General features: G+C 39.9%; 1 protein-coding gene across 1 annotated transcript in view; it reads left to right on the top strand.

The window, feature by feature from the left end:
• The window catches only part of LOC106955454 (CUGBP Elav-like family member 3), a 31435-nt gene that overhangs the window by 12718 nt on the left and 3700 nt on the right, over positions 1-15017 (top strand). Inside the window, exons 5-14 of the mRNA XM_015045653.1 lie at positions 8955-9003; positions 9402-9530; positions 9638-9717; positions 10326-10481; positions 10861-11005; positions 12081-12227; positions 12316-12381; positions 13440-13544; positions 13699-13842; positions 14034-14197. Of these exons, the coding sequence (XP_014901139.1) occupies positions 8955-9003; positions 9402-9530; positions 9638-9717; positions 10326-10481; positions 10861-11005; positions 12081-12227; positions 12316-12381; positions 13440-13544; positions 13699-13842; positions 14034-14161 (1149 nt within the window). The 3' untranslated portion in view covers positions 14162-14197. The remainder of the gene's footprint in view (positions 1-8954; positions 9004-9401; positions 9531-9637; positions 9718-10325; positions 10482-10860; positions 11006-12080; positions 12228-12315; positions 12382-13439; positions 13545-13698; positions 13843-14033; positions 14198-15017) is intronic.

The following is a 15017-nucleotide window of genomic DNA, read 5'->3' as shown; positions in this document are numbered from 1 at the left end:
AGTTGCAATTAACATTCATCATTTTGTCTTATTTTTGACACTTTGTGAAATAGCAAAAACACCGAGAGCGTAGTTTGTGTTTTTCAGATGTTGGATTTGCTTGTGCAAAATAACAAATATCTCACACAGACCAACTGCTGAAAGTAAAACGCAGCCTCCTTTATCTATGCATTTTTTATGTTTATGAGGAACTAAATTAACAGCAGTAAACTCGACCAGTACGCTCCCTTTGACATTTGCATAGAGATGAGGCTTTGATCACTAGGCTGGTATGAGGTTCTCAAAATAAAACAACCTTAAGGGGTAACGCCCTGGTTTCATATTATCACAAAACCATTCACACAGAAATTGAAACAGAAATTGGTGTAAATATTTTTGTTCAGAACAGAAAAGCGATAATCATTCCAACTAATGACGATGATAGATGTTAGCATTTGACTGAGATACATAGTCTTTAGATAAATTTAGCGCTCTGCTTTTTATAAAAAAAAAAAAAAAAAAAGTAAGCCAAGCTGATATAATGCTCAAGCAATCATCTGGATAAGAAAAAAATGCTGCATCCAGCTTGTCAACTGTAGTCCTAAAAAACATGACAATTAATTTGGAAATTTAATGAAAATTAAATTGAAAAATTTAAACTGAAAAATTTAATTTGGAAAAAATGATTTTTTCCAAATGTATTTGTTTTTATTTTTTAAATATATATATTTTTAAAGTTATTATTTTGTTGTTTTCTCTCTTTCTTATACGGTGTGGTAGACCAGCAGGACACAGCAACATGTGGGGAGGGGCGGTTCTGTTTTACTCTAATTGCTGATTATGAGTATAAACTTTACCGCTTTTTCAGAAAAATCTCAAATGTCCGTGGCATAAACCGTCTTCAGGTTACATGGCCCATATTTCATGATGTGGACATATAGAACCGGTCCATACGAGGCGCCTGAATGAATGTGTGAATTTGCATGAATGAAATGGGGACTAGGAGACGTAGAGGAGGGCCCTGAAGAGGTTCTTTATGAATAGGGACGTACAGACAGGGAGGGGGCAGGGTGAGACAGGGGCGGAGTAGAGGAGGTCGGGGCAGAAAGAAGGAGGAAACAGGACAAAAGTTTTCTGTAATGAGTGTGGAGGAAGGGACAGGCGGGCGGTGCAATAGAAGAAAGGCTTTTCTCTGAATGCTAGAAGGGGTGGGAGGGAGTCAGGCGGACTTCTGTCAATTTAAAGAGAGACATCTGTCAAAGGGGAGTGTGTGTGCCTGCACACAGTGTGTGTGTGTGATTAGGCAGAGAAATGGGATGCCAGGACTTTATCTGCACCCGGGATGTGACTCTTATCAAACCATAACTTTCCATCTAAACACTGAGTTCTTTCACCCTGACCACAGAGAAATGGAGCTTTTTACAAACTCATTAAACTTGTGAGAACTTCCCCTGCCTGGATGATTACTAACCATCTAGTTTTTCCTTGTAATATTTCTCATAGACTGTCTTATAATTATTTTAGATTGATTAAGAGCAGTAGTCAACTCTCATATATATTTCATGATGGGGTGAGGAAAAGTATTTGTTTTTCAGACTTTATTCTTTTCCCCATATTATAAAAACTATATCCATATATCATCTTGCAAATATCACATCTGCCATTAAATTAGAAACTTTTGTATTTATTCCTAAAAATTGACTTGATTTCTTTTACTTTTAATGCCTACTTAAAAAGTAGGCATTAAAAAAGAAGGCATTTATTTAAAAGGCATTTAAAAGAAGGCATTTAAATGCCTTCTTTTAGGCATTTAAAAGAAGGCATTTATCCTGTAATCTGCTATGATTAGTGGAAAAAAATGGCACAATGTAATATATCTCATTTTTTGTCCACTTGAGGTTGCACTGACCTCATTTTACGACACATACATATTTCTATGTACCCATTCATGAAATGTTAGTTAAAAACCAGTGTGTTTAAATGTGACCATGTAAGAGCATAAATCCATTTGGATATCAGTCTTTTATTTTCCGGATTCCCGCCCACACCATAACTATCCAAGCTTTCATAAATGTGTCAGGCTCCGGATTGGACGTAATCTCAGTGAATGTGAGATTTCTGCAGCCATGAATCTGTATGGCTTTGAACGGCCTTTTTAATTCACCAGCTCATTTCCCAAAGGACTTACACTCCCGAAAATAGAAAGAAGGTCCAAGTGCATAGGTCTAACAGTTATCCGCTATAGTGCTGTTGGATTATGTTGAACTAAATCCACAGGATCAAATTTCAGTGAGTGCTCCGCTGCTGCATGCTGAATGTTCTCGTTGGGCTTGACAAAAACAGCGTAATATTCTAGGGATCAACACGGTGGCTAGCGCTGCTTTATGCATGGTTTGATGTTGTTATTATTGTGCAGGCAAATGAGGAGAAAAACACAGTCAGAGGAAAGGGAATAAGCTGCTGCTCCAGCAGAGAGGCTGGTGAAGGGTTTCTGCCAGATAACTTACTGAACAGAGGAGATGGAGGGCAGACCTCTCAGGTGTGAAGAAAGGAATCAGAGACAGTAGAAGGGGAAGGAGAGGGGAGGGGGACGGGGCACCAGGAGCCTGTATTATGGTTGCAGACCTGCGTCACTAGGCAACGGAGTCGAGCCAGATGCCAGGTTGCTAGGAGACCTGAGGGATGCAAAGCCTAACGTGGTTCTAAATAGAGATGATAGCATGGAGGGGTGGAGCTGTGCTTCTGTTCCCCCTTAACGCTCACTCCCTGTTCCTCACATTTTGATGTTTTCATGTCGCTCTAAATGAGAGGGACAAATTCAGTTTGATCGTCATAACAGGATGTTACATGAATGTTGTTTTCTTGCTGTAAAGACATGTTAACTTTTCATAGATTTTGATTCACGCAGTGCAAAATAAGACCCTGGTCTATATTTTATATAGAGTCCAGTTCTGGTAGTTTTATGTTGTATATTTGTTTTGTTGGATGAAGTAGAGATCTTCAAATTGAAATATGTGTGATTGGATCTAAAGGTCTTTTTAGCTAAATATGAATTGGACAAATTGTAGTGTGTGTTGAGATGACATTTATTTTTGTAATTTGGAGCTATATATCTTCAGGTCTGTGCTTAATGGTTCTTCTCTGATGAACACATTCATTACACAGCGATTACTGTGAAACAAAAATAACATATTTGCAGTGTCACAACAGTCCTTTTTTTCTTTCTACAAATATAGAAAAATGGCTGCAAATACATGCACACACAGTTTCTTTATCCTTATGTTATTTCCTCTAAAGTTTATGTATTTATACTTTATGTTTGTACCCTTTGAGCGTCTGAAAACCAAAGGCAAATTCTTTCTTTGTGCACAAAATGTCGCCCAATAAAGCTGATCCTGATTCTATAGAAATAAACTGGGTTGAAATCAATTTCATGAAACGTGTACTTTTAGCTAAAATCAATATACTTGTATATTATTCAATAATTCTGCGGTTATTCAATAATTCTGATTAAAATGCTGATTGGCTGATTGTGTGCATGAGCTGCTAATTATTTTTGTTCAGCTACAGATGTAAGTGTGCAGACGCAGCCTCAATAAAAGCTGCATCTATGTTTCAAGATATGCTGGATTAAAACTGCTGTGGGTGGGTTTTCAGCATAGTTGGGTACTAAATGTAACCAATGTAGGGAAGAAGTCTTTTTGATGAAGGGAATATTTTATGAACTCTCTCTCTCTCTCTTTCTCTCTCTCTCTATAATTTTTTTTTTTTGTGGGCCTCTGTTTGTACGTAAGGATAAACTTAAAAAATGGTCAATTTTTTTAGTTTATGCTCTCAGTTTTATCATCATTGCAACACGCTGTTGGTGAGTTTCTCAGAATAATTAGACAAACACTGAAGATTAAAAAAGAGATGTTCCAGGAAAAGAAAGCTGCGATACCGCCGTCAAAAGCAGAATATGGAGGATTATAAATCTGGATGTGGAGAGCAAGGAACCAAGGAGTCAAGGAGAGGCAGAAATAATGCGAGATTGTGGAGTGGGGATAAAAATAGTTTTCATTCCTTGGGCATTTTGGAAAATGGACTTCTGAAATTGTTAGGTTGAAGCGTCCCGAGGGAGAGTAAAAGGGGAATGAGGAGGTGTGAACATAAGCGTTTACAGAGGATTCAAGAGGGCATCTCACATGAATGTATGTGGCCTTGTTGTTTTTTAAGTGTCAAAGTGAATATTTCCTTCCTGTTGTGCAGAAATACTTTTGATGGGAAAAGAGAAGCAAATACAAAATAAAGCTGCAGCTTTGATTTGTGTCTGTACAGTTTCTTTTTCCTACCACTTCCCCCCCTTCATCACGTTGGATGGTTTGTTCCACTGATTTTGCGTGGGTGGGGGAGGGGGCAAAATACGATTTGATTGGATAATCCAAGGATTTAATATCCTCTAATCCTGGTACAATCCTCTCCGCATTACTGCAGGGAGTAAGATTAACTGTAAGTGTGTAGTATGTGTTTGTTTCTGTGTGAGCAAAAGGTCGGGTGCTGTGAGACACTGGAAAGGCGTACCGTAAAACTGTTTCAGTGTGTGTGTGTGTGCGTGTGTGTGTGCGTGCGTGTGTGTGTTTGCATAGATAAGTGACATGCACTGTGTGTCTATAGTATTTCTGTTGACACCACAGCGTGTAAATGGGCTTGTGTTTGCATGCAGGTTTTGGTCAGGAGTGCATGAGTGGAAACCGGGCTTTCACTCAGTGTGTGCGTGTGTGTGTGTGTGTGTGTGTGTGTGTGTGCTCATGCAGCATCACATATATGCCCTCATGCATCGCCCCACATGCAAGTTCACTTTCCTCAGAGACACAGCAACTTGGGAATCTTCTTAGTATGCAGCAGGATAGATCAAACCGCACTCCGGCGCGAGTCCTGGCTCCTCTTTACATCTACACGTTTGCAGATGGTTGCTGTTAATTAAGTCTTATTTGGAACGTGAGTAATTAGAGGATAATTTGACATGAAAGGAGTGTGCGGCTGTTCTTGTGTAAAGGAGAGAGACAAAGACAAACTGGAGTACAGTTTGACTGCCTAACCAGGCTCAAGGGAATTTTAATCAGCACAGTATAGATTTGCCACATACTTATTTCCATATCTGGCCCCTGCCACCTTCTTCATTACTCTCTTCAATGTACATTTCTTTCTTCTCTAACGTTTTTACTCATACTTGGTGCTCATATTCCTGGTTTTCATGCCAGTATCTGTAGAGACAATTTAGAGGGCAGTACAAAGCCACTAAAGCATCCTCTGGCACTAATTCTTTGTTTACCCAAAGAACACAGCAGTCGCCCTTGGCAACCAGCATCCTTGTTTACCTACTCAGTGTGCCGTCATATGATTGCCATGACAACAAGCTGGTTGCCATGCGAATTTTCCGATCCCATTGTGATGTCTCTGAAGAGGCAGTCTGCACGTCTCACCTGCTGCTTCTCTTCACGTCATTAGTTTTTCCTGCTCATTTTTTTTGTTTCAAGCAAGTTAATCACAGAAACGCACATTATTTGCTTAAGATTGTAATGTCACAACGCTCATATACAGAGCCTTGCAAAAGTATTAATTCCCCCCACTGAACCCTTCAGCAATTTGCCATGTTACAATCACACACTTCAGTGTATTTTGTTGGGATTTTCTGTGACAAACCTGCACAACGTTGCATATAATAGTGAAGTGGGTGGGGGGGGGATGAACCATGGCTTTCAGAATGTTTTGCAAGTAAAAATTTGAAAAATGTGGCTTGCATTAAAATTCAGCTTTCTCCAATACCGTCAGTAAAATCCAGTACAATCAATTGCCTTCAAATATTGCCAACTTAGTAAATAGAGCCCACTTGTGTGTAATTTAATCTTAGTTCTAATCTAATTTTTCTGTGAATTCCTCTGAGGTTTGTTAGGGAACACTCAGAAAGAAACACCGGCAGGGATGGCAGGGAGGGAGTTGTGGAGAAGGTTGAAGCAGAGTTGATTAGAAAGTCGTATACCAATGTTTGACGGTGGCAGAATCATGCTGTGGGGATGCTTTTTAGGAAAGGTGATCTGCATATCTGTGTATATACACTAATCACTAAGCTGTGATTCCACTGGAAGTGCCGGGGGTTTTCTGTTTAGCCCGTTTTACGTGCACAAAGACGAGGCTTAATGGAGGAAGAAATTGAAGAGGTGATGGATTGATCCAAGGTTAGAGAGAAGGTTGGTGGACACAAATCTTGCAACTATCAGGCCTCTCTACAAAGGAAGACCAAATCAATGTACAAGACGGGACTGATCAATGAGCTGATGGATGGCAACTTGGATGGACAGCAATAACATTAGGACCAGAATAGGATGGATGGATGGATGGATGGATGGATGAATTTCTCCAGTAAAGGTGCTCTATGATTCGCTCCTAATTTGTGAGTGTTTCTTGGGAAGAGATGTGAGGTGTGTTTTCATCTGCGTGCGATGATGTCTTAGCATGTGTGCGCGTGTGTGTGTGTGGGATGGCCTTGCCCTAGATCGATAGTTTTGTGGTGACAGCTAAGAGCTGATTAATCAAATGCATGGATCTGTCTTTCTCTGCTCTGCCCTCTCCTCAATTACCAGCATCATTACATTGCCTTAACACCCCACTGGAACGCCGAGCCATTCTTCCTCCTTCTCATCCCTTCCCTCTACATCTTCCGTCCTTTTCTTCCAGTCCACACATTCGCTCAAACTCCAGCAAGATTTATAACAATTCAAATAAAAAGAAGTTATGTCATCCCTCCTGGAGAGTCGACTCCACAGTCCTTTGTTGAGTTGAGTCCCGTCTCTCCTCCGCTCCTCCTCTGGGTCTACCTTGCTTCCTCTTCCTCGTTCCACGTCTCTCCTCTTTTTGCCACCATCATTCTGCAGCTCTGCTCCTCCAGCCCATCCCTCTTTCTCCTACCTATGACTAAGCACTGTGTGTGTGGAGTGTTATTTTTTTTGTAGTTTTTTTTTTTCTCTTTGTTTGTGTGAGCCAAAGGTACAGAAGATATGAATGGGAGGGATGTTTGCAACGTGCGTTTGGGATAATGCATCAGCACTCTTGGCAGAGGATCTTGGTAGTCGTGAGATTTTTTTAGACGGAGTGAGTCACGACTGAATCACGCCCCGTCCGCCTGCCTGCTCCTCTTTCTCTTTCTATTCTTTTTGAATCCTCTCTCAGGGGCAGGCTCTGCTTTCATCCCTCCACTCTCAGCCTTTCGCTTTCGCACTTTCCATGTAATACTTCTTTTTCCATTTGCTCCCCGGGGTTCCTTTTAGCCTTCCACCTGCCCTTTCTAGCGGTCGATGTGAGTCGGGGTCCCCCAGGCTTCTCCCTCTGAGTTGTTTTTTTTTCCTATCCTTTTATTTTCAGTTGACTGTGCCCGTTCCCTTTACACACTTGTCATTTCACTGAACAACATTATCTCCCCCTCTCTCCCACGCCTGCCCTGTCTCATTTCTCCTCTTCTCTGTGTCTCTGCCTTCTCTTGTCCCTCATCTAATCCCTACTTTTTAGGTAATCCAGATCAGCTTGCCTGCATTCTTAATCTCGCCACTTCTCAATCCCCCGGTCTGTGAGTGTGTGTATGTGGGACGAATCAAAGACTGTTTATGTTTGAGTCTTGAAGCAAATGTCACCTGCTAACTAGAGAAGCACCAGTCCAGTCGGCCAATTGACCTATTTGCCCTCAATCCGGAGATCAAATACTGGAAAATACTTTTTTTAAAGTAAATTTATTAAACATATCAAAACTAATAAATCCCACCATTTTCAAACCAGATAAGCATCACCTAACAGCATCGACTTCAAAGCACCCTTTTGACTTGAATAAAAGCCACATAAAGGTCAGGAACATATTTTTGATGCATAAATGAGGATAATCTTGTTACAGTTTTTAAAATGAAAAAATGCTTTCTTTCTAAATTGGAGTTGTCAGGTCAGTCCACAAAGAAAACTGGGAATCCATGTCGGTCATGAAAAGGTTGATTGCTGCTTATCTAACCATAACCTTAATACTTGAGTAACAAAAATACATGAGTAGACCCTGACTGTTGTCATTACCTTAATTTGATTTTTTCTTTTTTAGAAATGAAAGAATTATTTTAAAATGAAACTACAAATTTCTTAAAGAATGTATTTCGTTAGACTGCATTTTTACTGAGGTTGAAATTATGGATTTGGCTGTTTTTTTTTTTTTCTTTCTTTGATAAGTTCTGACTAGTAATTGGCAGATCAAATAGTAAAAATATTTCTCCTAGTAATTAAATGCATCAAAAAGAAGAACCCTCTCTGTTTAAAGCACATCAATTAATAGCATGTCATCTGAAGGAGCTCAATAAATAAACAGATGAAAGTTAGTGACATAAGTGGAAATAGTGTTGTAATTCCTACTTTCCTGTTAGGTTTAAAATTACTTTATTCATGAACATGTAGCAGAGTTTGTTTTTCTGATTGATGTGTTTTTATAAAAGTTTTTTTTATAAAAGTTTAAATCACAGCTATGCAGGTCAGACCTCAAAATAGACTGGAAATCAGTTTTGGAGAAGAAAAGCTTTTAGAGTGCATCTCTACTCCCAACACAACCATGGTATACAAATAACTAAAAAAATGGCTCTGCCCTATCTTTTGTAATATTAAGGCACCTCATTTCATTTTTGTTTAAATAAAAATAATTTCAAATTTAAGTCTGACACTTAATGTCTCAGGTTTTGCCTCTGTTGATAGTTTTCAAGATGTTCTTAATTTAGAGTCAATTTTTTTTTTGAATACTGAACTTCTCACCAAAAACCTACCATCATAAATCGATCATTAGAGTAAACCTAATATTTAAAGGACAGCATACATCTCACCAGACAGTTGAATATCTTTCGTGGAGTTGAATTGAGTGTGACTGAAAGACATTTAATGTTGACCTGCTTTGCTGATGTTTTCTTTTGTTTGTCCCTCAGATGAATCGGCCGATCCAGGTCAAACCAGCTGACAGTGAAGGCCGAGGAGGTGAGTCGTCTTTCTCCTTTTGTGAGGACACATTTTCAAAATGTCTTCCCTAACTATAAACTCGGCCATCTCAGTGAGTCCGTTTTATATTTTATTTTTTGTCAATTTTGAGGTGTGTTTAAATTGTCAACCTCAGATAATCTTTAATAGATGTTAGAAGGTTTCATGCTGGACATGGTTTTACTAAGTACTCTTACACAGACGTTCACACTGACACCTCACCATTCTAATTACCAGTCTCGGTAGTCAACACTGCTCCCTGGTGGACGGAAACAGTATATTTCCCTCTATAGCTTCAACCTTTATGTGTTAAGAAGATATGTTACTAGTTTGGGGGCAAATAAATTGATTTTATGTCTTTTTGTTTTCCTTTCTCCTGCACATCCCTGGTGTCTCAGAGGACAGGAAGTTGTTTGTGGGCATGCTGGGAAAGCAGCAGAGTGATGAGGATGTCAGAAGGCTGTTTGAGCCCTTTGGCAGCATAGAGGAGTGCACCGTTTTGAGAGGACCAGATGGCACAAGCAAAGGTAAATTGCATAAGGTTGAACTGCTCAAGGAAGATATAGTACAAACAACTTTATTTGCTGTAGCATTGATTACTAATTTGATAAGTGTGTTTGTTTTTGTTGTGCAGGGTGCGCCTTTGTGAAATTCCAGGGTCATGCCGAAGCCCAAGCTGCAATCAACAGCCTGCACGGGAGCCGCACAATGCCTGTAAGCTCCATGCATACGATTACTAATGATTTAAAAACATAAATGTGATTAATTTGAGTAAAATGTTTGGATTCTGTCCTGAAAAAGTTTTAATACCCTTTTAAAATGTTGATGCATTAAACTTGGTTGTATTTAATGTATTTTTAAGTGACAAACTTATTGAAAACAGCACATAATTGTGATTTGGATGGATTTCCACAGATTGGATTGATTTTACAGAAAATGCATTGGCAATTGGTTCTGCGATTACAGCTGCAACTCTTTATGAGGAATGTCTCAGTTAGCTTTGCACAGCTGGAAGCGAAATGTTTTTCTTTACAAAGTAGCTCCAACTCAGTCAGGCTGGATGGAAACAATCTGTAAATCATGCCACAAATACCCATAACAAGCTTTTACCTTCAGTTTCCCTGCACTTGCTGATAAAATATCACAACAGCATGATGTTGCCACCACCATGTTTCACAGTGGTGAACTTTATCCCTGACCTTTCTGGTCAGAGGCGTTCATAGAACGGCTGCATTTAAACTGAGATAAAATTACACACATAGAGTCTGTTTTCTTCTATTTACCTTTAGAGAGCACTGTAAACTTTATCTCTCCGTCCACAGGGAGCGTCGTCCAGTCTGGTGGTGAAGTTTGCTGACACGGAGAAGGAGCGGGGGCTGAGGAGGATGCAGCAGGTGGCCTCCCAACTCGGCATCTTCAGCCCCATGACCCTCAACTTTCCTGCCTACAATGCCTACACGCAGGCGGTCAACGCACAGGCAAGCACAAGCACACAAAAGCCAACTGTACGGCTCTCACATTTGCTGCACACAAAGTTTGCAAGGGCAGTGCTGTGCTTATGAAAGGATGTAATAAGTTTGAAGAGGCTATCAGTGGTCTAATTGGAGCTAATGTTATTACACAGACAACAGAGCATACGTCATCTGGCATTAGCCTTCCCGCAACACACAACCATTAACCCACTGACTTGGGACATAATGGCCTTGTAATTAGATCTCTATTCATCTGTTCCTCCATCACTCCCTCTCCTTGGCCCTTCCTCCCATTTTTCATCTTCTTTTTTCTCTCTTTCTCTTTTTCCCATATCAATTTAACCCCCTTGCTCTCTCCTCCATTCTCGTTCTCCCTCGTCTACAGCTTGTCCAACAGCAGGCCCTGGTTGCCCAGTCAGCGTACTTGTCTCCTGTCGCAACAGTTGCTGCCGTGCAGATGCAGCAGATGGCGGCACTCAATGCCAACGGAATCATCGCAACACCCATCACACCCATCACACCGTCCTCGGGTAATTCCCCTCATGCACACTCTTCATACTCCATAAGTACCTGGAATTAAGGTAGAGAGGCTGCAGTTTGTTTTTATTCAACCAAACTATAAAGAAACGTTTAGATTATGGATTGGAGGGTTTGAACTCTTCACCCTTTTACAAGGAAAGTCAGTGTTGCTGTGTGTAAAGATTTAAAGTCTCCAATCTTCTCATCCTGCTGAGGTTCAGCAGAGTAGATATCCTTGAAATCCTTGAAAATTCTTGAACTTCAATTAGGTGTTTTGAAGGTTTGGAAAGTGCTTGATTTTAAATTCCTTGAACGTGCTTTATACTTAAACTGCGCAGTTTTGTAGTAAAGTTGCTTGATTCAAAGCTTAAATTTGTGAAATTATATTTACAGCTGAAATCAGATATTTGCATACACCTAATAAGATAAAAAATGTTCTCACTGTCTGAAGATAAATCAGATTAAGCTTCTCTTGTCTAGACATTTTCCTAAATTATTTCTATTTGCTAAAAGCCAGAAAACTTAGTGAAAACATTTTTTAGAGATTTTTTTTTTTTTACTTTGTATATTGTGTTTAAGCATTTAATTTGAGCAGGAAGGTAATTTACCTTGACACAATTCGTTTGGATTGTTTTAATGAAACAAATATTTATTATTCCTTATATCTCAGTGATTTATTTATCATCTTTTATCTTATACACTGAACAAAGTTAGTGAAATTGGGGGATTTTTTTTGTTAAATTAGTGTTTTGGGCTCAGATGAGTCAGGTGTAAAAATGTGTGAGAGACATTTTAAAACATAAAATTTTGCTATATTTTAGTTTATCTTGTTCCTGCTGAAGAACATTGAATATCATCACATTATTACTAACAGCGATAAATGATAGATAATAGTGAATTAAAACAGCATTTCTTTGTTCAGTTGTATTGTTTTTATCTCCAAAGTGTGGTGTTGGAGAGTTTGGAAACTTGAAAATGCTTGAAATGACCTGGATTTTGCTATGGGAAAACCTTGTAAATACCAAAACATTTTATATGTTGTTCTTTATTAGGAAGTAATTGTTTTGGCGTAATCTTTGTCTGCAGGTACAAACACTCCACCAACTATCGCAGCAACACCTGTGCCAGCTATCCCTCCAGCATTAGGAGTGAATGGTTACAGCAGCGTGCCAGCTCCCACCAATGGACAGCAAACAGAAACGCTGTACACCAATGGAGTTCACACATACCAAGGTAGCTTGATAAAGGAAGAGCATTCGACTGTAGATTATCATGTTGGTTGGATTCTTAATCTCTGCTGCTCTTCTTGTTTTTATTCCAGCCCAGAGTCCAGCTGCAGCTTTGGACCCTCTTCAGCAAGCCTATGCAGGCATGCAGCACTACACAGGTTTGCATTAGATTAGATTTGTAAAGCACTCTATAAAGGGAAAAAGGGCTCGTCCAATTACACACGATCCAATTAATTAATTCAACTCAATTGATCCCAAATTCATTATTTCAGGTCAGTTTACCTCAAAGCCTTTGCATTCAAACTGAACTGAACTGAACTAAGTCCATTCTTTTTACACCAGCTCTTTTCATTCAGTTTAGTTAATTCCTTATTTATTTCATTCAATCAGATTGAGTCCAAATTCATCTCATTCAATACAGTTTAGGGCTGAGTGATAAATCGATTTGATAATTGATTTTGCCGACAGGACAAACCACCATGCATGCTCACACTCATACCTAAGGTTCAAGTTTAGAAACACCAATTAACTAATTACAAATGCATATTTTTGGACTGTGGGAAGAAACCAATAACCTGGAGAGATGCATGAATGTGTTGTTTCCAGGTTCTCCCAAAATGGGTTTACTGGTTATCCTAAATTGCCTTTTTGTATGACTGTGTACATGTATGAGTGCTTCTCCTGTCCTGCCTGTATTGGCCTGTGATGAACATCCTATTGCCCAGTAACCACTGGAGATAGGCACCAACTCCTGTGACCTACAAGGATAAGCATGTGAAGACAATGGATGGATGGATATTACACATACATTTGGGAATCTAGTCATGCACATGTAGTAATGCACCCATCTGCTCAAAGCGATGGTTCATACAGGAGATTAAATGAAGAACATGCAAGCAATGTCTCTTTAGTCTGGCTGTCAAGGGTGAAACATCTTCAAGGGTAATTGATTTTATGATTTATCTGAGTTCAGAAAGACTCAATTTATAGATGATGTTTATAACCAGGGATTACAGCGATGATGCAATGTGTGCAAACCAGACTGGGATCAACAGTGTCTTTGTTCTGTAGACTTGCTCCGCTCTGTAGTTAATAGATTTCACCTTCAACAGGGAACCCCTCAGTTAAAAGGAAATGTCTCTATTGGGCACGCTCATGTTGCCACCTGTTGTTATTACCCAATAAGACATTAATGCCCCTGTCTCTCTTCCAATAGCGGCGTACCCCACTGCCTACGGATTGGTTGGGCAGCCGTTTCCCCAGCAGCCGACACTGGTTGCTCAGCAACACCAGCAGCCCCAGCAACAGCAGCAAAGAGAAGGTGATGTGACTTCCTGTCTTGCTGGGGCCACACCCTTTTGATAGTGAGCGTGTTTAGGGTTGTTTTCTAAAAGCGAGAGGTAATTTATGAGTCTTCGTCCTACGTGTGTGTGTGTGTGTGTGTGTGTGTGTGTGTATGTGTGTGTGTGTGTCAGGTCCAGAGGGGTGTAACATCTTCATCTACCACCTGCCACAGGAGTTCAGTGACTCTGAGATGCTGCAGATGTTCCTGCCCTTTGGCAATGTCATATCGGCTAAAGTGTTCGTGGACCGAGCTACTAACCAGAGCAAATGTTTTGGTGAGACACACACAGGGTGGGGGAGCAGGGAGGGAAGGGGCATGTTTACTAGAGCGAGGGAAGGACAAGTGAAAAAAACACAAAGGCTGGCCTTCTGTAGGATAAGATACTGTCTATGTCTGCATCTAAACTAAGGTGAGAGAAAAATAGCTCTATCATGAATGTTATTTATCTCTTTTTTTTTTTTTTAGGATTTGTGAGTTTTGACAACCCTGCCAGCGCTCAGGCTGCTATCCAGGCGATGAATGGCTTTCAGATTGGCATGAAAAGACTCAAAGTGCAGCTCAAAAGGCCCAAAGATGCCAACCGCCCGTACTGAGTGATGACGGAGAGAAGAACAAACAAATACGGAGAGGTGAGGTGGTGGCGAGGAGACAAAAGGTGAAATAAGAAGACCTGCAGTATACTTCAGGAACAACAGCAATGATAGTAAAAAGCTAACTGTTGGTAAATTTTTAACAGGAAAAAAAGCTTGACATTGCAGTAAATTTGCATTGGGTTACTCCTGAAAGCACCCTGTGTCAAGAAACGTAAAAATAATGAGATATTGTTTTCCTTTTTTTATTTTCTTTCACAATCTTATTTCTTCCCTGCTGTTTTGATCTTTTCCCGAAACGGCAACTTACCTCACCCAAGATCCTCCCGTCCAATCATATTTCACGAGGACCCCATCGCTATGGCAATGGTTGCCTAGTGACCGATAAAGCCCTGATCCCCCCTTCCTCTCACATTGTTGTAAGTTGATTGGTTGGCCTGTGTTTGGGTTGCTGTGGCGATTTTATTGCCTGTGTTGGTTCTGTCACCTCGAGCAACCAGCCATGCGTTGACCTGCATGTCCTGTTGCTGTAGTGATCACAGACTGTGTTTGGTGCATTGTGACTTTATTTTGTATTGACCTGTGCACATACTGATCAATAACTATCTATAGCCAGGACTGCACTCAACTGATTCAACTGATCTGATTGGATATTTGATACACTTAATCACTTTATAGTAATCTATCTGATAAATTCTGTAGCAAAGCTTGTTATTTTTTTGCAGCTTTGTTTTTGATCAGTTTCTGTAGTGTTCTGTTTGGTGTCATTATTATTATTATTATTATTATTATTATTATTATTTGAACAAATTGTTTGGGTAAAATAGTGAGCGTGGACATCTATGTGTGCATATGTTTC

This window comes from Poecilia latipinna, unplaced genomic scaffold (genome assembly GCF_001443285.1).
Source record: "Poecilia latipinna isolate Pla-1442-1.1 unplaced genomic scaffold, P_latipinna-1.0 Scaffold737, whole genome shotgun sequence".
Classification (NCBI taxonomy): Eukaryota; Metazoa; Chordata; class Actinopteri; order Cyprinodontiformes; family Poeciliidae; genus Poecilia; species Poecilia latipinna.
Note: the sequence above shows the minus strand (reverse complement) of the source record. Positions and strands in the feature narration are given on the sequence as shown.